Source organism: Vigna angularis, chromosome 8 (genome assembly GCF_016808095.1).
Source record: "Vigna angularis cultivar LongXiaoDou No.4 chromosome 8, ASM1680809v1, whole genome shotgun sequence".
NCBI classification, from domain to species: domain Eukaryota; kingdom Viridiplantae; phylum Streptophyta; class Magnoliopsida; order Fabales; family Fabaceae; genus Vigna; species Vigna angularis.
The window spans coordinates 29,389,104-29,413,124 of NC_068977.1; the positions used below are offsets into that span (position 1 = coordinate 29,389,104).

Below are 24,021 nucleotides of genomic sequence, written 5' to 3' on the forward strand. Positions count from 1 at the left end.
GTCAAACTGAAATTTGAGACAAATCATCTCAAGTTGAAGGTTGACACAAATCGTCTAGAGCTGAAGGTCAAGACGAGCTGTCCCAAGATAAAAGTCGAGACTTGTCATCCTAGGCCGAAGGTTGAGATTAGAGCTTTCAAAATGGGTCACAACCCGCGGGCCAACTCGACCCACCACGGGTTCGGGCTGGGTTGGGTTTGAAAAGATTGTATTATTTTTATGCGGGTTAGATTTCAACCTAGCTCATTTAAACTCGGCTCATGCAGGTTGAACCCGTGATGGGCCGGGTTGACCCACTAACCCACCTACCTAATTTTATTTTAATTTTATAAAAAAAATTATTTATTTTTGCTTGAAAAAATTATTTAAGTTCCTTATTTTCAAAATTAATTAAACACCTTTGGAAGTGAAATTTATTTACCTTATTTTAAAAAAATTGTAATTAAGTGAGATAGTGAGCCAACCCGTTTACCCACCAATCCATGGTGGGTCGGGCCATATTCGAATTTTTCTGGCTTGCTAATAAATGAGCCGGGTTGGGTGATCCGTTTTGACAGCTCTAGTCGAGATAGGTCGGTCTAGGCTAAAGGCTAAAAAGGATTGGCCAGAATGAAGGTTGTGGTGAGCCACCTTAGACCAAAGGTTAAAACTAAACAATTGGGTCGAAGGTTAACATAAGTCGTCATAAACTAAAGGTTGAGACAAGTCGTCTCGAACTGAAGGTCGGGATAAACCGACCCTGACTATAGGCCGGGGTGGGCTGGCCCATGCCAAAGGTCGAAACGAGTTGTTTTGGACCGAAATTTGAGAAGGATAATCTTGAGAAGAAGATCAAGACAAACCAACTGAAACTAAAGGTCAAGGCTTACTGGTTAAGACCAAAGCTCGATATGGGTCAGCCTAGGCCAGTCTAGACAAAAGGTCGAGATAGGTTAATCTTGACTAAAATTCGAGATAAATCAACTTGTAGATTAAAATGAACCGATCCAGATTGAAGATCAAGACAAGTCAACTTATCCCTAAAGGTCAAGACAAGGTCGACCCATATATATATATATATATATATATATATATATATATATATGATAAATAAAGATTGGTGAAGGTGTAGATCATGGATATTTAAATGATTAGTATTAACTCATTTATCGTGACTAGCTAATACAGAATACAATATATAATTTGGGTTATTGTAGTTGGAGGTGTAAACCTTGAGAATTTAAATGAGTAGTATGAACTTATTTATCCTGACTAGCCACTATGTTTATTCAACTATGATAAAGGAGAATTAGTAAATTATAAAGAATTTTTGTTATATTTGTATGCTATGAATTGTTTAAATTAAGTTAATAGTGATAATGTTATATGTATTATGATTTAATATCAATAACATATCCTTGCATTTTTGTGGTTGTGATTTTCATTTACTATAATATGTTTACATATATACGAGAGTAGATATTTCATAGTAGTATTGATGATCGATACTAAGCCAATGAGGTAACAAGAATGGAAGCATGTATCGTTTTTGTGAGTCGTTACAATAACAACCATACATTATTATTCAACACATTTCGAATTAAAACAATAAATTTCACTTGTGGATCTGTATTGACACTATAATAATATCAATATGTTACATTTCATTAAAATGGTAAAAACAACCAAGTAAAATTACAGTCATGTGATTGAGTTAAAAAAAATAATCAAACTTCAAAAACTAAATTGAAAAATATAAAATTTTGAGTATTTAATAGAATATAATAATAATAAAAATTCAATTGAAAATATAAAATTTTTAAAAAAACTTAAAACTTAATTAAACTTTAAAAATAATTATGATAATAAATAAAGGGTAGTTTCAGGTGCATTTGAAAAAAACAAAGTATTGATGGTATAAAAAGACTGTGAAATATAAATAACATTGACAATTGTAAAGGTAAAAGAAGAGATAAAAAATATCTACATCGAAATTAAATATTCTCTAAATATAACTGGTGAAAATACGTGTATGTTTGTTTATTGTTTTATAATAAAAATTAGTAAAATATAATTAAATTTTATAATTTCATTATCGATGATTTTATATATTCTATAGATAATTTATTATAGATAATCATTTTGATCTAAAAATAGTTAAATTAAAAAATCAATTAAAACAAAGAGTTAAATTCAATAAAACCGGTCACTTAAAAATAAAATTGATTTAAAAATAAATGTTACTTAAGGATATAATAGGAAACAAAATGTGGACACGAAAAATCCGTTATATAATGATATAGATTATAAATAATTGATTTTAAAAAATTGAAATAGTACTTGCAATAACAATTTATCTATAATAATAAAGGTATTTTTTAGTTTTTTAATTTAGAAACATAAAATTGGAATTCATTCTAAACTTTGATAATTTAATTTTAAAACTTTAAAATTAAATTAATATAATTGTTTTTAATTTAGTAATGTTAATTTTTTCTTATTTGTTAAATAGGATAAACAATATAAACATTAATCTTTGTAACATCCAAAAATATAGCATAAAACCATATCTAGAATATTCACATATTAACAATATTACAGTTCAGTGTTGAGATTAAGAAGTATAATTATGGCCGAACGGCCTTACCAAAAATATTGCAGAATTTAAACTTTACAGATCTATAGTCTAAACCGAACGATTTCCAAAATCATCTATATCGAACGGTTCTACAAAATAGAAGCAAAGATAATAATCGAACGGTTCTAAGGTTCGGCCTTCACTTTCACTTCTTCTAGAGCTTCTTTCAGCGACTCTTCCCCTTCTGCTCACATCCACACAATTGATCATTGCAACATAAAACGACAACGAAAAGGACAACACAGACAAGACAGGAAATAGGGTAAGCTTATGTAATTTAATTAATTCTATAAAACATTTATTTCACATAAATTTAATACACATCAAATAATCAATCCTGCAAACATCCATTCATACATTTCCAACCAAAATCATACGTCAAAGCATGCAATGACCGACCACTTTACTCTGACTGTCCAGACTGTATGAATTTTGTGTAGCTACGACGTTTTTGCACCCGGGTGATGTAATAATTGGGATATCCTCAACAGTTGCCACCCGAGGTTAGTCCGTTCCGCCCAAATTCACCTTATGGTCTAGGACCTCCTGTCATTCCCACACATGAGTTACCCTTCTCTACGTGAGAACGAGTAATCACGGAATATCAAGATAAACGCCAGCTAAGCTTTGTCCACATTCATACATTATCATTCCAATACCATTCATGAGATATTCCTCCTTGGAATTCTCTTTTACATCCATACCATTCCATTCATATCGCATTTCCAATATCATCATACTTTATCAATTACCATCTCCGAAACAAGACCGAACGAAAGACCATCTTTAAAACTAATCTAACAGCACACTTAGTGTAAGACCGAGCGGTCTTCCACTTATAAACAGAAAAGACCCGAACGGTCCATCCGAGATAAGGCTCATAATCAGCCGAACACTCTTGATAATATTTGGACGTTTACTTGTAACTCGACAGTTACTACAGAACAATATTTCACTGGACATGAATCCTAAGAAGGTAACAAATACTAAAGAATACATATGATTTTAGACTTAACCGAAATTATAATAACTTTTGATGGAACTTGAGAACTTAAATCGAACCCTACAAGCTTTCGCCGAACATTATTAACTTGGACCGAACGTTTTGGAGTTTAACCGAACACTCTTAATACCTAATGTAAATATATTAAGGAATATTATAAGACCGAACACCACTGAAACCGAGCACTTGGTTTATGACCGAGCAATACTGAGATCGAATACTGTTTAACGCCGAATATCCGAAGAACACGGAATCCTATAAAGAAACCAAGAAGTAATACTATACCAAGTACTAACAATAATACTTAGTTTTAGTCTAAGACCGAACATTGAAGAGACCGAGTGCTATTCTCAGACCTCGTACTGTAGAAACCAAACACTCTAGTTAATATATATATATATATATCAAACCGACCACGGAAACAACCTAACATCTATTCACATACTGAAAACGACTATCATGTTGATTACTTAACTCATTTGAATATTCTAACTAGATTGATAACTAAGTAGATATAGAAAACTAAACATAAATAAGTATTTTTAGTGTACCAACCTACCCACAAGAGACCGACCGGTCATTAGCTTAAATTCTCTTTAGAATGAGAATCCAGTTAAGACCGAACACACCAAAGAAAAACCGAACAGTCACGAATGACTCTCGGTTACAATTTACATAATTCTACAGATTATTACAGAATCACTCTCAGACTATATTCTTACCCATTTCATGGCATTCATCAATCGTCAACACTTCCAAACAAACATGCAATATTTCAACATCAACCAAATCATCAAACATAACATCATTCCAGCAAGTAAACAATCATCAAACGAGAATCTTAATTAAATTATAAGCTTCCCTTACCTCTAAAGCTTAGCCGAACGCTCACAGTTTGCAGAGAATAGTTCACCACCAGAATTCTTAGAAGACTACTGTTTACGATTTATGCAACTAAACAAATCAAAAGACCAGAATTGTGTTCAGAATGAGATGATAACTCATGCAACCAGAAACTTGGTTTACATGTACCAGAAAACACAGTGATGTGAGAGTGATGAACTTACCAGCTCAAACCAACAACTTGATCGGTGTAAAAGGAAGCTCTTGACACCAAGAAGATTTAAACGTGATCTGATTGTGGATCAGGAGAAGGAAAATGCTAGAATTCTTAGAGAGAAGTAGGGGATTTGTAGAGAGAAGGAGAAGAAGATGGGGTTCAACAATTTGGAGAAGAAAAGTGCATGCAGAAAGTGGGACCGAATTTCAAAATCTCAACTTAAATACCTCCTGCTAAAACCAATCGGTCCACTCTCCTGTAGCCACCTGTCTTCCACTTCCTGAGATTCATTTTCCCTTTTATGGACACATGATTTCCACTATGTTGGGGAATTTAATGACCCTGACACTTGCAAAGCACACCTGGATCCCACTAAGTTGGAGAATTTAATGGTTCTGACAAATCTTAAATATCCTTTGATATGTTAAAAGAAAAATTAATGCAATTAGATTAAAAAGAAAAATTATATCATTTTCTAAGTTTGAGAATAAAAAAAGTTAGAAAACTAAAATCATATATACTTTTTACATAGGATATACAAAAAAAAAATATTGACATTGTAATCCATGGAATTTTTGGATTAGTAGAAGCTTTATTTTGATATCATATCTATGTGGCATTTAAATATCGTTTTACATAATTATAGGCATTTACGGAAAAAAAAATTGAAAAATCAATCTAGATTTTTAGGAATAAAAAATTAGGTTTAAACCGTCGTCCTCATATTTGTGGGAGAATCTTAAGTGGCTTAATTAGTTTAATTTTTCAAATATTTGGACCAAATTGAGACAATTTGCAAATATATAGACCCAATTGAGACAGTTGAAAAAACAAGGACCCACTTGATATTCCAACAAATACGAGGATGATATGAGGGTTTAAACCAAAAAATTACTTCAACTCACAAAAATATATATTTATTCTTTTGAAATAATAACTGAATTAGAAAATAACACAATAAATTTAATGGAACATAACTATTATTAATTCAATTAGATATATCAATATAGCTTAAAAAAAATATTGTCTTAACAATTTTGATTTAAATCTTTATTTTATTTTAACAAAATATTGATTTCTGCAAATTTTGTCCATTCTCCATAGTGTTCTAAAATAATACAAATGGTTTGAAGAAATTGATTTTTAAATGTTTTGACTTCAATAACTTATATTTTCGAATTTATATACAAAAGCTTGTGTATCGTTCATAAGTCTTTTATTTTTTCCATTACATAAACTTATGTTATTAGGTAAATTCTTATAAATTACGAATCAGACATACTAGTTAAGTTTATTAAATCTCTAGAAATTTTGAAACTAGACGATTGAATTATTAATAAATTAAAAGTTTACATACTAAAATTGTAGCATGAAGGTGTCGTGGTGTAGTTGGTTATCACGTCAGTCTAACACACTGAAGGTCTCCGGTTCGAGTCCGGGCGACGCCATTTTTATTTTTTTTATAATCTATTAATCAGTTAAATAGTAACTGTATATAGTGCATTATTTCTTAACCATATAATGATATTTAAAATATAGAAAAAACAGTTTAATATTAAGAAAATGACAACATTATTTTTGACATAAATAAACAATCAACTAAAATGAGAAAAAGGATAAAATCAAGAAGGAAGTATACGTGTGTTTAACTAATACCTAAGTAAACCTACGGCAATTAAAATCTTAAGTCATACTTACAAATTCTATGTAGAAGCCATTCTTATATATTATGCATATTTTTATATTTTATTCTAACCGAACTACTATCCTTCTATAAATGATTTTAGTATAAGAAGGAGTATTATTGAAATTAATTTAAATGATATTTCAAATTCTACTATTAAAATTAAATTAAATCTCGAGATTTTAATTTTAGCTCAAATTATAGCTGCTAAAACGTCCAATTCAGAAATATTAAATGAAGAAAAAACAATTGTTATCTGCTAAATGGAAATAAAGAAAAAAAGATAAATAAAAATAAAGAGGGATAATAAAGATGGTGGTGAATTTATACCAAAGAAAATATTTCAGCTGGATTTTTATTTTATTATTGATGTAAATAATTGGTTTTATTAAGTGTTCAAAAGACGGAAATTGATAATTTTATTTATAATAAGTCATCAAACCGTTTTAAACACTTTTAATTATGATTATAAAAGAAAAATATAACATAAAAAATCAACGCAAAATAAATATGTTTCCGCGATAAATCAAAACAAATAAATATAATGTTTTTATTTAATTTTGTTATTTAAAATTATAATATAATTTAAAATGTTTAATTTAAAATTTCATGTTTTGAAGTGATTTAAAATAGTTTCTTTTTATTAATTTAAAATCAACGTATTAATAATTTTAATATATTATCAATCAAAAACCATCACAAAAATAATATTTCTTTTAATATCCAAAATATGACAAATTTTTAATCATCACTATATCTTTTAAAAAAATATTTACTATTTATACAAACTATTCATATATTATATTATAATGATTATTTAGGATATATATATATATATATATATATATATATATATATATATATATATATATATATATATATATATATATATATATTATTTAAGTTGATAAAATATGTGATTTAATAAATGTTATATTTGATTAAGATAAAATTTATTTAGAAATTTGTCATCATTCTTAAGCTATAAATACCATTTAACTCTCTTTATTGTTACACATTTTTTTCATCCTCTTGATTTCAAAATTTGACTAGTGATATTAATATATTTTCAAAGTTTTTCCTTAAGATAAACAATATGGTTGTATCACTTTGCGTCAATGGTTGGTTGTGGTTTTTATGGTTCTGATGCAACAAAGAATCTTTGTTCAAAGTGTTATAAAGATTATCTCGTCAAAGCAAATGATTGTGAAACGAAAAACAAGAGTTTTTATTTGGAAAAATCATCATCATCTTCATGTACTTCTCAACGTAAAGGTTCTACTATTGATGACATAATTTCTCTTTCTGTCACAGATTCTAATACAACAGATGAGAAGAATGGGAGAGAGATGCAAGAGTTGCAAGAAGAAGATTGGGTTATTGGGATTTCAATGTCGTTGTGGAGATGTTTTCTGTAGAACAGAGAAGAGATACATTCATGCAAAATAAATTTTAAAAAAATTGGTCGTGAAATTCTGATTCAACAAAATCCTTTATGCAAAATTGATAAACTAAAACCTAGGATTTAATATTAGTTTTTGAATATAGAATTAATACATTTAGATTATAGAAATATATAGGATTTTGGTTCGAATTCATCGTTGTGTAAACGTTGATATTATCAATAAAATTAATAATATTCTTTATCATGTTATTCAACCTCTTTTTTATATTTTTATTTTTAAAATCTCTTAATGAAATTTATTATATACACATTCACCGATGAAACACATGGTTCGAGAATTATAAATTGTAAAAGAAAATAAGAATTTTTTTTCATAATTTTATATTATAAATAGTAAGGAAAATAATGTCAAATATATTATTGTTTAAAGATGAATATAGATAATTTTATAATTTTATTTTCTATCAATATATGTATTTAAATTCTATGTAATATATTTTGGATAGCTATACACTTTTATTTAAACTATTCATTATTTTGTTTTATATGGATAAAAAAACATGAATATATCGGATTTTCTTTTTTCTTTTTTGATCTCGTGTACTTCTTTAATTGGGCTTAAAAAATGATTTTTTGTATGGAAGTCAAAATAATATCTATCTATACCTATATATAGGAAATTTCTTTTATTAATTTGTTTTTGAATTTTTCCTTTTAAATAAAAAAATTGAATTAAAATAATTATATAAATAATTTTACTTTTTATGTGACAATTTCTTTAAGTTTTAATTGGTTTTTGTAAATTTAACCGGTTTTTTAATTAAAAACTTTACCCACAAAAAATATAAAAGCTATTTAAAATGAAATTATAAAAACTATTTATATTTAACTTTATAATCATAGTAATAATATTATATTAATTTTTATTCTCGTAAAAATAGAATGTCAACATACATAGACACATATCTTTTACTAATTATTTTATTTATAACTAGATTTCCCTTTTTAATTCATATTTTTTTAAAATTATTTCTTAGATAAATAATTTTAAAATTAAAATAATTCTTTTATCAATTTTAATATATTTTTAAATTTAGCCTTTTTTTATTTATTATGGAACTGTCTATAGAATAAATAAAAATTATTTATAATAAAATTATAAAAATTACCTATATTTAATTTTATAATAATAATAATAATAATAATAAATTTATTATTTTTATTATCTAACTTTGCGCATGTGTTTTCTATAATATAACTATATAAAAAGGTTTGTTTTATGTAACAGCTGAGTTATTATTTTTTTTGTATAAATTTTACTACCAATTTTATCTTTATTAATGTAAATTATTTTATTTTTAAAAGTTTGTATGTATTTTTTACGAATATATTTTTCATAAATTTAATAATATTTTAAATTAATTATTGCCTTAATATGTTAAAATATTTTATTTTTTTAAATGAATTATTGATTTTGATACCAATAGATAATCTTTAGCACAATCTAAAACAATATTTAAATAAAATAAAGTTAAATATGTTGAAAAATAAAAGTTAACAATTATTAATATATATGTAGGGGTGGGCAAAATGCAGTTCAGTGCACTGTACTATAAATAATTGTAGTTAACTATAAAATAGTTCAAGTAAACTGAACTGAACTAAAAAATAGTTCAAAGAAATTGAACTGAACTAGTTTTTAGTTTAGATACACTAGTACAATTCAGTAAACTGGTACAGAAAACATCAACAATAATACTACCTGGGCAGCAACTAAGAAATTAAACTTGAATCCTAACATCTGTGGTCTGTCCCGACTGCGACTGCGGATTCATCGAAGAAATCGAACACCCACCGCGCTCAGTCCACCTCGACTCTCGCCGTCGTCGCTTCCCTGCTGCCGCCATGTACATGATCGGCTAGCTTCGAAGGTTTTCAATTTGGGGTGAAATTTTTTATTAAAAGAAAAATCTGTGGTTCTAGTTAACTGTACTCAAACTCTGTAAAGTTCAGTTTCTTTTAACTGTACTATAGAATAGTTTATTTAGTTTTTAGTTAAAACAAATTTAGTGTTTTTAAGTACATTATAGTATGGTTAACTGTAGTTACAGTACAGTTCATTGAATTATGCCCAGCCCTATATATATGTACATGCTCAAAGATGAAACAGCTAAAACACTTGTTTTAAATCTTCAAAAAAAAGTAGCCTCAATATTTTTAATAGTAATATTCCTCAACTAAATTAAGTATAAAATCATGTTTAAGAAGAAAAGTCATAATTTTTTTTGTACTAATATATTTTTATTAAATTAATTATAGGTTTAATGTCACCAAAAGTCCTTCTTTTTGTCCAAAATCTTAAATAGATCCCTTTTCTTTTCGACGTATCAATTGGGTCCTTTTTATTGTTAATTTGATTCAATTAGAGGTATGCCGTCAAATTCAGCAAACAGCCGTTTAATAATGGGTAACGTGGCATGCTCACTTACATGTGTAATGACATGTGGCATTAAAATTGATTTTTGTTTTAAAAAAAAATTAAGGAGAGAGGTGATATCAGATGGAGTGAAGGGCAAAGGTGGAAAAATTAAAAAAAATTTAGTGAGCATCGCGCTAAGCTACGTCTCCACGTCGTTGACGCTCGTCGAAGAAACAATCCTTCCGGTGACGGTTCCGAGCGCGAAGATGGAGTCGTTGAGGCGGTCCAGCGCGTCACCGATGACGGAACTGCAGACGTTGATCGCCTTCTGCAGATGTGCATCGTGTTCTGCATTGGCACGGAGCTTGAAGGGAAGTTGGAGAGCTTGGAGAGCTCGTCAATGGCGAAGTGTAGCGAGAGCTTGAAGAGGAGCTCCGGGTCGGTTGTGTTGGATTCCGGCAACGAAGATATGGTGGAAAAATTAAAAATTTTTAGAGCTGTCACCTTTAATTGGGGGAAAGGTTGTTATTATAACGGTTCGTGTGAAGGGGAAAAATCGCGTTGTATGTTTGATTGCCCATTGCATATGCGGTGGTAGAAGGAGAAAACCCTTGATTTTTTGTTCTTCTGTCATTATTATTCTTCTGCTCTTTGCTGCTTACTCACTCTTTCTTCTAATGTCTAGAGTGATTCTTTCTACCATTTTCTTTTCTTGTACGTGGATTTCTGCTAATAGGGTTAGTCGGAAAGGGAAAAGAGGAAAATTTCTTTGGATTTTGAAGTCTCTGGTTTCATGTTTGTTTCTAAAGTATAGCTTGTGAGGTTTTTTCTTTTTATGAGTGGAGCAGGTGCGGGACGGGTTTCAACTTATCAAAATTCAAGAACGAGCCTTGCAAATTCAGGGGTTGGAGAAAGATAGGGAAAGTTTTGATCTTTTTGGGTGCAGATAAACAACTTTTGTCATTACCCATTTAAGTTGAAAGTCTTAATTCACATTAATTGGTGTTTATGATTGATAAAAGCTATTAAAGTGAAAAGATTGATTTTTTGATAACGTCTTAACACTTTTGACCAATGGAACACAGTTGGAAAAGAAAGTCTCCAGAAAATGAAGACTTTTTACACTTGAATGACTTTTCTCTGGACGACCTTAATGAAGATCTCTTAGAGAGGGTGCTTTCATGGCTACCAACTTCCTCCTTCTTCCGCCATACTTCTGTCTGCAAGAGATGGAAGTCAGCTGCTGCTTCTGTGAGTTTCAAGCTTGCCTGCTCACAGAAGCCCTAAAAAGTTTTAATTTTTCCACCTTTGCCCTTCACTCCATCTAGTATCACCTCTCTCCTTAATTTTTTTTAAAACAAAAATCAATTTTAATGCCACATGTCAATATACATTTAAGTGAGCATGCCACGTTACCAATTATTAAACGGTCGTCTGCTGAATTTGACGGCAGACCTCTAATTGAATCAAATTAACAATAAAAAGGACCCAATTGATACCCTAAAAAGAAAAGGGATCTATTTAAGATTTTGGACAAAAAGAGGGACTTCTGATGACATTAAACCTTAATTATAAAATTATGTTTCTAATTTTTTTAATACTAATATATCTTTATTAAATTAATTATAACTTTATATTTGAAAATAAAACTTAATTAAATAATTATTTGTGTCTGTCATTTTTTTATTAATATTAAAAATAATATTTAATGAATTAATCTTTTTTCTTAATAAATTATATTTTTGATTAAGTAGCATAGAATGATTAATTATTTTTATCTTTCATGTACTAAATTCATTGATTACCTTTCTTTATTTTTTTTATTATAAAGTTCTTTTTTTTATAGATTGTGTAAAAACTTATAAATTTGTGTTTTAGGATTAATAATATCTTAAAATAGTGTGACTTAATTATTTTAATATTAAAAATTTAAAATATAAGTAGAATTTTGTAAACGAGTTTCATTATATAAAAACATACCATTTTTCTAAAAACATTTTTTTAAAATTTTTTTTCCTTCTCTCTAGGTTTTCTCATTATCCCTTAATCTGTTTGAAGATCGAAAATGAGTAGGGTGATCATCCGTTAATCCTTGGGACGAACTCTTAACTTTTGTTTGATTTGTTTCTTCTATAGAGTAATTTGGTTTTCTGCTTCTTTTCTTGGTTTGTTTGTCTCTACATGTGACCTTTTTTAGCTCGCATGTAGGGTTTGAATTTTCCTTATTAGTATCTACCGATTGGTAGTTTTAATGGTGTGTTCTAATTGTGGTTTTTTTGTTCATAGGGTTAGATAGAACTTCCTATACGTCTAGAGACATTTTTAGGGTTATTGAGCAGTTTGATATGTCTTTCAAGTAAGGGAAGCTAATTTCACTATTTTGAATTAATAAATACCTTGTGATGGTTAATTGTATGCTTATAGGATATTTTGTTTGTGTGATTAAGATGTTTGATGAAATATGATATGTGGAGTTGAGTTAGGATTTAATTTGACTTACATGATATATTTAAATTGGGTATGTTGTGTGACTAGTATTGCATTTGAAATGAATTAAGTCATTGAGTAGTGTACAATATGATATTTGGTATGTTTTGGCATATGTGATTGTTGTTGGACTAATTTGTAGGGTTGGAATGACATAAATATGCAGAATTATTTCTATAGAATTATGTAGACTCACTCGCAAACTCGAAGTCAAAGAGCTACTGATTTGTTGGTCACTAGACGAGAATATACTTGTTGGGTAGAGTCAAAGTCAAAGTGCTAGTGACTTGGTTATCGTAGGATGAGAATAATCTTACTAAGCAAAAAAAAATTAGAGAGCTCAATGACTTGACAATGGTTGGGCGAGACAAGTCTCGCTGAGCGACTTTGGGAGAATTTAAGCTTGTGAGTTCTAGTGATAATCTTGTTATCTGAGCTATCTAGTCACTAGGCAAGTGTGCTTTTAGGCACTACTTGCTGAGCGAATAAACATTCTCATTGAGCGAGATTAACAATGTATAACTTTATTTTCTTATGTTTTCTTTTGGTATGTTTAATGTGTGATTTTGTGAATGTTAAAATGATGGTTGGTTTATGATGTTCATCTAAGAATGGTTGATAATAATCCAAGAAGAATTAGTTATGGTTACGATAGTGTATGTATTGATATATGAATTTTGTATTGAAAGTTATCATGTTGCTCTAATAATAATCTAATTTCAAGTAAAGAAGGGTGGGGTATGTGGTGAGAGGAACATAAGGTTCAAGTCTAGAGGCTTTACCTTGGTTAAAATGTTAACGAACTAGCCTTGTGTGTGGTAGAGTGAAACTCATTGCCAATGGTTCTTCAGAACAATAGAGGCTACCACAAGTGCATAACTCATTATAATCTGATATCAATACATGTATCTAGATCGTTGAGTCTAATATGAGTCTTTTATGTGATATGGTTATTATTATGAATTATTTATTTGTGACAATCTCTTTATACCTATTTTATGATTACTTTTTTTTCATTAACTTACAATTTATTTTATGTTGTTTTGTCGGTGTGCTGTCGTTGTTTGCAATGATAACCTTAATAGTGTGATCTTGTTTTGTATAATCTTATTCTTTTTTAAAAGCTCAGTTTTTGTTAGTAGTTATATGACTATCTGTATCAAGTACATACTTGTGTAAATGATTGTAATATAGTAGTTATATGCTAGTTTTCTCTGCTCGAGATGCCCCGAATTGATGTATGACCCATGATGAAGGTATTATTTTAAGAATTAATTAAAGTCTTGTAGTTAGGAGTGGGCAAACTGCACTATAGTGTACTGCACTATAGAAGTTTATAGTTAACTATAAACTAGTTCAGGAAAACTGCACTGAACTAAAAACTAGTTCAGAGTAACTGAACTGAACTATTTTTTAGTTTAGAGTAACTGAACTAAAAACCTCAATACAAATGAAACTGATTTTTTCATCTGAGAGGATAGGAACACGATCAGAACACCCATCAATTCAAAGCCATTCCTCTTAAACCTATGCATGAAACCAGAAATACAAAGTAATTCAACTCCTGGGTTTGCTTATTTTTATTAAACTAATGCATCTCAGTCTGATGGATAACAAAGAGATTTAGATTATGGATTCATTCAATTGGAGAAAATATTAACAGAAACAAGGGAAATAAGGGCCAACATAACCACCCATAACAAGATGGTAAGATAAAGTGATCAATAAACTATAGTGTACTGACCTAATTCACTATTTTGGCAACTACAAGGATCAAATGGGTAATTAAAGTCATAAATTGTAAACTTCTTGGATTTAAAACTGATTCAATAAAACAGTTCACTTTGGTATAACACACAATTGCATTCCACCTTGTTATTTACTACTCCTACAAGTGGAGAGTATTTACACAGAAGTTCATAAAAAAATGAAGAATGAAGAATGAAGAATCAAGAGAATTACTTAAGAGAAAGGCAGATGTAAGAACTAGAGGATCAGATCCCTGAACCCCTTCATTGCCAAGTTTTGTAATTGTCTCAAACACTTGACTAACGGAAAGAACTCCTCCATCTGTGAAAACCAGGACAACACGACATTTCTTTGCACCATCCTGTAATAATCAAAACTTAAATTTAAAACATTGAAAGCTAAAGATCTTCACGTCTTTCTATCCTCACACATCAAAATATTTTAGCATGAAAGAGAAATAAAAAGAATACAAAACCAGCTATGAAATAATCAAATGGACATACATACACTTTTGGTGTGTTCATGACAATCATATTGATTCTTGGTTTGATTGTCTGTTTAATAATCTAGATGTCCATCAACAAGTAATCAGGTTGAAGGAGGTGTAAGAGACGAATCTATCTGAAAAAAGAACAATCTACTTCCTGACGTTTTTTCTAAGAAAAGATTCAATTTTTAATCTGTCATGACAAATAACTTTCATATGATACTCACAAGTATGCATAAAATGAAATAAAATATATATACCATTCCCTGGTGAGTGAAGGGTGAAAAATATATATACCATGCCAACACCAATGCCTCTTAGAACAAGGCATTGGTACACTAAAATAACCTTAAATTGTCATTACAAAGGTCACTACTCGGTTAACGTGTCCACTTGAGATTTCTCCAACACCATTGCTTGGTCACTGTCATTGTTTGGTAACTTCCCTGTCATTTCTCCAACACCATTAAATCAAATTACAAAAAACTAAAACTGTTTATTCTATAAGAAGATAACTATATCAGACAAAACTAATTCTTCTTGAAAACAAGAAAAACACAAGCATTGAATGTTTAATGTTTAATGTTTATTCTATAAGAAGATAACTATATCAAACAAAACTAATTTTGTTGCACTGTTTAATGTTTACTACCCTGCAAGAATTGAATGCTTAATGTAAAAACGAGAATAAGCACTCATATTAGTTGACTTCTTCCAACCCATTCTTGCTATCTTATTAGTGTTTTCTTTAATCTTTGTTCAAATTAATTACACATCATCATTTACACAATTACATCTGGTGATGAACAATAGCAACATTACTACCGCATTTGGAATAAAATCTAAGGCCGACAAATACAAACCAAAACATACAATCACTTAATGATTCCCCAAAATCCACACAGATTTCTCCTAAACTTTGTTCTGCTTCAATCAAAACAAATTAATTATCCAATTTCACCCCTGAAAGTCTGTCTAAACGCAGTTAACATAAAAAATAGAGTTAACCAATGTACCCAATGGACAAAAAGCAAAAAGATCATATAACACCCTTCGAAAGCAACAATCTTTCATTAGTTTCCATCAAATTTCTCATAAAAAAGTCTGAGCTTTGAACAACATACAACACTAAAATATACATAATCTTAAAAGAAACCTAAAATTAACAAAGAACAAGATAAACACAACACAACACAAGTCATTGAACTGAGGACATTAACTGGCGTCTTTCTCAAAACCCTACAAAGTAAAGCAGCAACACAAAGAGGTAAAAGCAAAGATAGGCAAGCTCGAACACAATAATCAAATCACTGCTTACCTTGACGGTCGGTGCGGCAACGAACAACAGATCCCCTCAACAAACAATGCAGCAACAACTACGATAAGGACGATTGAAGCAATAGCAAATATGGCAGGGACCCTCCACGACTAGCCCCCTCCCTCAACCCCAACCTCGCTTAGGCCACAAATGTCAGAGTCACAGTGGCAACGACCGCGTGACGGCAAGACCAGGGCAGGGTCACTGTAGATTGGGTTTTCATTTTCGTAGGGTAAGGCAGTGTCTGATTCATGTTTTACAACAAAATGGAAATGAGGGGAGTGATGGGAAAACATTAAAAATAAGCAAATGGTTTTCAGTTAACTTTACTGAAAAAATAATAAGTTCAATTTTTCTTAACTGAACTAGATAATAATTTAATTAGTTTTTGATATAAATGGATTAGTTATTTTTAGTAGGTTTAATTGCTTCCTTTGTCCCCAGTTTGGTTGAATTGTGTCAAATTCATCCTCATTTTTAAAAAAGTTTCATTTTCGTCCTCACGTGGTGTAAAAGTGTCAATTGAATCCAAACATAGAAAAAATTTGTGTCAATGTAGTCATCTCCGTTAAATACACACTAACGGTGTTAAGTGGCTGATTATTTGGCACTAGAGAATTAAAAAGTGGCAAATGAGTCAGTAATGACGTGTCAATGAAATTAAAATTACGCTTGGAAATAGGTTATTGAATTGGGGAAATTCATATCAGAATTCATATCTCAGATCAACAAAAAATGAATTGGGGAAATCCAAACCCTAGTCTGCATACCCTCCGCAAACGGAGTCGTTGAACTGGGGTCTACCGAATTAATTTACCAGAACCCGGATCTGATGAACAAGGTGAAGGTCCTCTTCAATTTTAGCAACAACAACTTCGACATGGGTTCTTCTTGGCCTGCAACCAGCGCCGATCAAGGACAAAACGACCCCTCCACGCTCTGGCTCAACGATCCTGAAGTTAGGGATTCCATTAACACTGTCGCAGCTACTCCTTCTGTATCCGTTTCTGTTCCCCCTCATAACAGTACTCACGGGATTTCAAAGACGATGCAGTTGGAGAGTTCTATTCAAACCCCCGGTTCCAGTACCTTAACCCCAACCCCAAGCTCTATTAACGGAGGCAAAGGCACCAATGCAGGACGCACCTTGGACCACCAGTGAGAGAAACGTTTTGTCGCGACAGAGAATGTTGCGCCAGGGAAGAAGAGCTGCAGAGGTTGCGCTTTCGAAACTTGCGAGGAAGAGGAACCCTTTCGAAAACTGCGAGGAAGAAGAATTCATTTTTGTTGATCTGAGATACCCTAAATGAATTCTGATATGAATTTCCCCAATTCAATAACCTATTTCCAAGCGTAATTTTAATTTCATTGACACGTCATTACTGACTCATTTGTCACGTTTTAATTCTCTAGTGCCAAATAATCAGCCACTTAACACCGTTAGTGTGTATTTAACGGAGATGACTACATTGACACAAATTTTTTCTATGTTTGGATTCAATTGACACTTTTACACCACGTGAGGACGAAAATGAAACTTTTTTAAAAATGAGGATGAATTTGACACAATTCAACCAAACTGGGGACAAAGGAAGCAATTAAACCTTTTTAGTATAAAACAATACAGTTAACTATAAAGTAGTATAGTTACAGTTAGTTTGTCCAGCCCCAACCCTACTTGCAGTATAACAAAGTCTACTTTAATTCTGACTGTAACCCGCTTAAGATGAGACTTTTGAAGTCTGAAACTTTTTCTTTTTGCCCCTTCAATTGGATCCCTCAAAAGATGGTGTTTTAAAGAATGGTACATCATTACTCGACCAATATTAAATCCAAATTCATGATTTTTCAATACAAAAATTATTGAGAAAAACATATTATTGTAAGTTACATTACGTGTACAAAATAAGTCAAATCACACTTAAAGAGTTTAATTTGTCAACCACTACTTACATATAAAATCAAGACAATAATATTTAATAAATAAGTTTTGGAAAACTAAATTATAATTAACTAAATATCCATAGTTCAACTACAATTATTTAATATTGGTTTTTCCTTTATTTTCCAACCCTCAAAAGTCTATAAAAAATCAATATCAAATAAAATATAATTTCATTATTCATACAAGCTCCTTATCATATTAATATCATCCTTCAATCTCTCTTATTGACTTAAGATTTTCACACTTTCAAAATCTTATATTGAGTTTTTCTTTTCTTATATAAATAAAATGCAAACTTACATTTATAACCATGTGAATTCAGATAACTATTGTGTTCTTTTAAAGTTATGAAAATAAAGAGATGAAATATTCTTCTTATGTGCATAAGGAAATATTAACTTTTAATTTTACAAGTTTATGCAGTAGAAAGAAATGTTTAACTAACTTTCAGTTTTACAAAGTTCCTACAATAGAAAAAAAATGTTTAACATGTTAAACATATGGGGTATTTTTAATTTTAAGTTGCGAATGAAAAAACAATTGATTTTAAGTAAAGTAAGAGATATTTGTAATTGTCGAACTATTAAGATTTTGAATTTGGTGAATGGCTAAGAAATAACGACAAAACACAAATAATTTTTAAGTTAGAAAAATTCAATAAACTTTGAGATTTAGTAAAAAAAAATTGGACCAAATATATGGAATATTTTAAAGGGAAGGGTGATTAGACCCATACAAATACACACCCTTCTTCTGTATTCTGAGAAAAGAGAATGAATATCGTAAGATTCAAGCAATAGTCTTTTCTGCGCCATCGCTCTCGATCCATCCTTGAACGATCTTGCGTTTTATTCACAACATACTTCCAACTCATAACCATAACGGGTCATCAATTTCTTCTTTCTTTTCCTAGTTTTTTCCAATTCAATTGCGTTTCAGTCATTGCTTTTTTCAATATCGTTCTTTTGTTTGTTTCAATTTGCGGTTTTTATTGTCTGAACGCCGAGTGATTGATACAGAGGGTGGATCTACATCAAAGCCCCTCTATTTTTAAAGTTTCTTCGGAATTCTGATTGGTATTTTAATTTGGGGTTTGTAGTTCTGTTTCTGAGGAAGCTTTAGTTCGAGATTAATGAAAATTTAATTGCTTTTCTTTTTTATGTTTTTGGCGTGAGGTTTTGCCCTTGGATGATTGTGAAAATTTTTGTTATACTCTCGAATTATGTATTCAAATGTGTTTGTTACCCTTAATTTTCCATGTGTTTGGATGTGTTGGAATCTGAACTGGCCTGTTGCTTGTGTGTCTTGTGCGTATAGCTGTGAACTAGGTTTTGCCTATCTTTCTGTTGTTGTTGAAAAGAAAATTGAAGTCTTTTTGTTTTGTCTTTGGGGCTGTTTGTTTTAGGTGGTAGCAATGTCGACTCCTGCGAGGAAGAGGCTCATGAGAGATTTCAAAAGGCTGCAGCAAGACCCACCTGCAGGAATCAGTGGTGCCCCTCAGGATAACAACATTATGCTGTGGAATGCTGTCATATTTGGGTGAGTTGAATTGTATAAAGGTTCTCTGTGCTGTTTATTTGTCTGATATAGTCACTTTGTTTTATTTCATTTTTTCCTCCACTTTGTTTAAGTATGGTGGATAAGAAATTTCTACTTTCTTGTCTGCTTTGGATTGCAGTCCTGATGATACTCCGTGGGATGGAGGTGAGTTTGTCCTTTTACCACGACTCCTATTTTCGAACAATCTTGATACATGTGTCAATTCAGTTATTTAGCCGTCTTGTACATTGTATGCAGCGTTATTGGTTCTGTAATGTTAGATGAGGTTGCCTGTACCATGGCTCCATTCTTCTAACAATTTTATTGTTGCATTTTTTCCATTTGGTTTCTGATACGGTAGTATTAATTATCATCTGTCTATTACATTGTTTTATATTAGCTTTACATTCTTTTTTTATATTTGCTTATATTTCTGCCAGAGGTGATGACATAGAGGAATAAGACATTTGTTGTTATGTTATGTTAGAGATTGCATTTACATTTGCAAGGGAAAAAAAACTTGTTAGATCATTGAGCTAAACCATTATTTACTCGTGAAGCTGTATTATGATTTGGAAAAGTTAAATGGAAATTGGGTGCTCATAGTCATAGATAATCTTAACTTTATCACAATAATGTCTACATATTTTTGAGTTATTCAGGCACGTTTAAGTTGACTCTCCAGTTTACTGAGGATTATCCTAACAAGCCACCAACTGTAAGATTTGTGTCACGGATGTTTCATCCAAACAGTAAGTTTTAGGTTGAAAAGATTCTTCTTCCATAAATTACCTATCTAGCTGCTAATGCCATTTCTTTTTCTCTGGAAAGTTTATGCGGATGGAAGCATTTGTTTGGATATATTACAAAATCAATGGAGTCCCATATATGATGTAGCTGCTATACTCACTTCAATCCAGGTATTATCTTATGTAGTATAGTGACAATTCTGCATTTTTTTCATATCATTGTTAGTATATTACAGAACCAATATATCAAGCACATATATTTACATAATTTAACTATAAACTTGAGGTTTGGTCTTGTTTGCCTTGGCGTATGCATTGCCACACCAACATTTCGAACAAATTAATGCAAGATCCTGCGCTCTTCTAGAATTACTTATGGTTTTTCCTTTATGAACGAGCTATCTACTAGGAATCACTTTTTTGTAGTAAAACGTCCCTTGCTGTTTTCTGATTCACGTTTTGATTCACTTGTAATGTTAACTTTTTTCCTTTCCTTTTTCACCGTTCATTTCTTATTTTAAAAGAGTGTGGAGTTGCTATTCTGGACATGATGAATATTCTAAAAGAATATCATTTTCTTGTTTTATTTAAAAATCTTGAGGCTCTTTGTTGATTTAGTAGCTCTCAATTTTTACTGATTATTATATTTGTCTGTCAGTCCTTTCATATCGCAGCTCAATATTTGATCTCATTGCTATCACTTGTAGTGTAATTTCAGAATTTTAAGCCCTGAAATGTGCAAAACTTTGTAATGAAACGGTTCTGTTTTATTAGTTCCCTTGTTTGTGGGGATGAGGGCTTGTAAGAATTTTTTTCAAGTCTGACCTGCTAAGAAACTGCATTTTGTTCAGATATGATGTATTCTTCACATTCTTTTCCTTTGATGCATATTCTATTTAGAAGGATTTCGGATCCTTCTGTTTGTGGTGGACTTATCTTAACTTTTCTCATAAAAATTACAGAACGGAAGATATAAAATAGAAGTTTGTTATATATATATTTTTATATATTTTAGTTTTTATTTTTGTTTTGGGGGTGTGGGGTTCCTTTTGACAATGGGAACTGAACCTGGTATGGGTGCTTCCTGGTAAATTGTATGCTACTATCACTGTTGCAGATCATTGTTGGCAGTTGTATCAGTTGTTTGACTTGTAATTTTTGTTTTTAAATCCAGCATATTGAATATCTTTGGTACGCACCATGCCCTAATGTTTCCCTCTGATAGGATCATGATAGGGCCTATATATCAGAGGAATATTAGGAAATAAGGCCTAGCAGGGCCATCTAATTACAGTTATTAAGGAAAGGTTTCTATAGAGTTAGTGACATATCATTAGTTGTGCGGTCTGCTTAAACAGTCGGGGTGGATCATCAGTTAGTTAATTGATTATAGTCTGATAAAACTGAGTTTGTGAAAGGAGCAACTCTTTGACACGGGAAAACCTTTGAAAGTAGATTCCTCTCCTTTTTCTGTGCAGATTTCATTTTCTAATAACATTCATTATCTTCAATTCTACTCTATTCTTTTTCCGGGTTTGTATCAGATCATGGTATGAGATGCTCTTGTTGCTACGTGCACATCATTTTTTTATTTATTATTATTATTATTATTACCCATCAAGTGTATTTTATTAATAGATTGGTACAAGGGGTACCCTCTGAAAACATAAAAATCAAGGGTAGAGAAAGTCTGTAGGTGAAGCCTATACAGAACACATCCATTCTTCACACTGCATATGCAAAAACTATTTATTAAGGATGTGATAATGTTGTAAATTATTGTTTTCCATTCTGATGTAATCTGGCTGTGATATCTTATATTCCAGGGTGGTTGAGAAGTGATTTTGCATGACTAAATTTCTATCCTCATGATTCCACTCCTTTGACATCCTTGCTATGTATTATTCAGCATGTTAATAATTATTTTCTGAAAGCTAATTTTACTTTGGCAGTCATTGCTTTGTGATCCCAACGCAAATTCTCCTGCAAACTCAGAAGCAGCTCGAATGTTTAGTGAGAACAAGCGCGAGTACAATAGAAGAGTGAGAGAAATTGTGGAGCAAAGTTGGACAGCTGACTAAGCTGACCATATGCTTGTGGACTTATATGAATTGGTTTGCACTGCTACCTATAAGAAATACAATGTGCCAACTTACTTAATTTAAGTCGTATTCCTGTCTGTTTTGGATGTTAGGATCATCTTTTCTTTAATCAATTGTAGTTTATGCATTTTCCATGTCAGTTTATGTATTATAGAATTCTGTCAATCTGCATCGGATTATTGTCTACACGGTTCAATGTATAAGTTGTAGTTTTCTGAATTGGTTATGTCCCAATTTGTTATTAAAACTAGCTTCAGTTTGTATGATTTTCTTGTCACATTGTATGTGTTGGATTTTGCTTTCAACCTTCCTTTGAGACCGTGAAGTTAACTTTTCAAAGAAATGCAGTTTAGTTTTCACAACAAAAATATTTTCCTATCTTTGAATTCTCTCAAAATTAAGATATCATCTAAAAATGGTAAATTTAGTAAGTAAATGTGGTAAGTACATATGCTTTACTGTTGTTTATTTTAAGAAAAAAAGATTAAAAAGAAGGGGAGGGAAATGTGATTATTGTAACATCTTAATTTAGTAGATTTATATTATTAATTTAATTATTACAAATTAGGAATTAAGCAATAAATAATTACATAAGAATATAATATAAATTTACATTCTTCCATAACACTTAGGATAAATTTCTTAGAATATATAATCTTTTTTAGCATGGAAGATTTGTATAATACAAAACTCATATACTTATGTAATAAATATACTTTAACTAATCATCATAAGATTTATTATTTTTCAATCCTTCTATTTGTATTATCTTATGTTCATGTATAAAATGATTATTACAAGATGATAAATCGCAAACATACACAAAAAAGAAATTGTACAATATAAAAGTCATATACTTATGCAATAATTATATTTTAACTAATCATCATAAGTTTTACTATTTTCCAACCCTTCAATTTTGTGTTATCTTATATTCACATGTAACATATGATATTGCAAAATGATAAATTGCAAATATACACAAAATAAGATAAGGTAGTGTAAATTTAAATCATACTACTTATAAAATTTTAACATTAATCAATATAAATCATTCATTCTTTTAGCATTTCAGACATCATACTTAATGATTAATAACATAAAGAATATCTCACGTACAAAGGTCCTTGTGGTTCTTTCATGTATCAATATCTATTTAACATTATTTTTGAAAGATTAATGTATTGAGTAGAATTTAGATCATGCACTTGTTATACTTATCATGTTTATTAAGAATTATAGTTATATCATGATAGACCTCTACTAAAGAGTATGACAGGGTAAATTTTTTATATTTGCGAGATAGTGTTTTTTTCACACCACACACCAAATACAAAAACTTTCTCTAAATCTTAACTAAATATCTTTCTTTACATGAGTCTTATATTTAGTAGAATCATAATAGTCTTACTTCAACTTTGACATCAATATACTCCACTCATCATCAAACATAGTTG

At 30.4% G+C, this 24,021-nt stretch overlaps 1 protein-coding gene and 1 non-coding gene across 2 annotated transcripts; both read left to right on the forward strand.

Annotated features, from left to right (window-relative positions):
• Positions 1 to 6,054: 6,054 nt before the first annotated feature.
• On the forward strand, positions 6,055 to 6,128 carry TRNAV-AAC (transfer RNA valine (anticodon AAC)). The gene has a single exon. It is a non-coding gene; the product is annotated as a tRNA-Val (tRNA).
• A 12,769-nt stretch (positions 6,129 to 18,897) lies between these two features.
• LOC108345642 (ubiquitin-conjugating enzyme E2 2) lies at positions 18,898 to 22,830 on the forward strand. The gene is made up of 6 exons (XM_017584282.2): positions 18,898 to 19,059; positions 19,580 to 19,713; positions 19,853 to 19,878; positions 20,376 to 20,465; positions 20,545 to 20,633; positions 22,415 to 22,830. The coding sequence occupies exons 2-6, from the start codon at positions 19,589 to 19,591 to the stop codon at positions 22,541 to 22,543; spliced, it is 459 nt and encodes a 152-aa protein (XP_017439771.1). The 5' UTR covers positions 18,898 to 19,059; positions 19,580 to 19,588; the 3' UTR covers positions 22,544 to 22,830.
• The last annotated feature ends 1,191 nt before the right edge of the window (positions 22,831 to 24,021 follow it).

What these genes read in the sequence shown, in the direction of transcription:
- LOC108345642 (XM_017584282.2), top strand. Translation starts at nt 19,589, where the DNA reads ATGTCGACTCCTGCGAGGAAGAGGCTCATGAGAGATTTCAAAAGGCTG. An exon ending in TGGAATGCTGTCATATTTGG is followed by an intron (nt 19,714 to 19,852) that starts GTGAGTTGAATT and finishes TTTGGATTGCAG; the next exon opens with TCCTGATGATACTCCGTGGG. An exon ending in TGATACTCCGTGGGATGGAG is followed by an intron (nt 19,879 to 20,375) that starts GTGAGTTTGTCC and finishes TGAGTTATTCAG; the next exon opens with GCACGTTTAAGTTGACTCTC.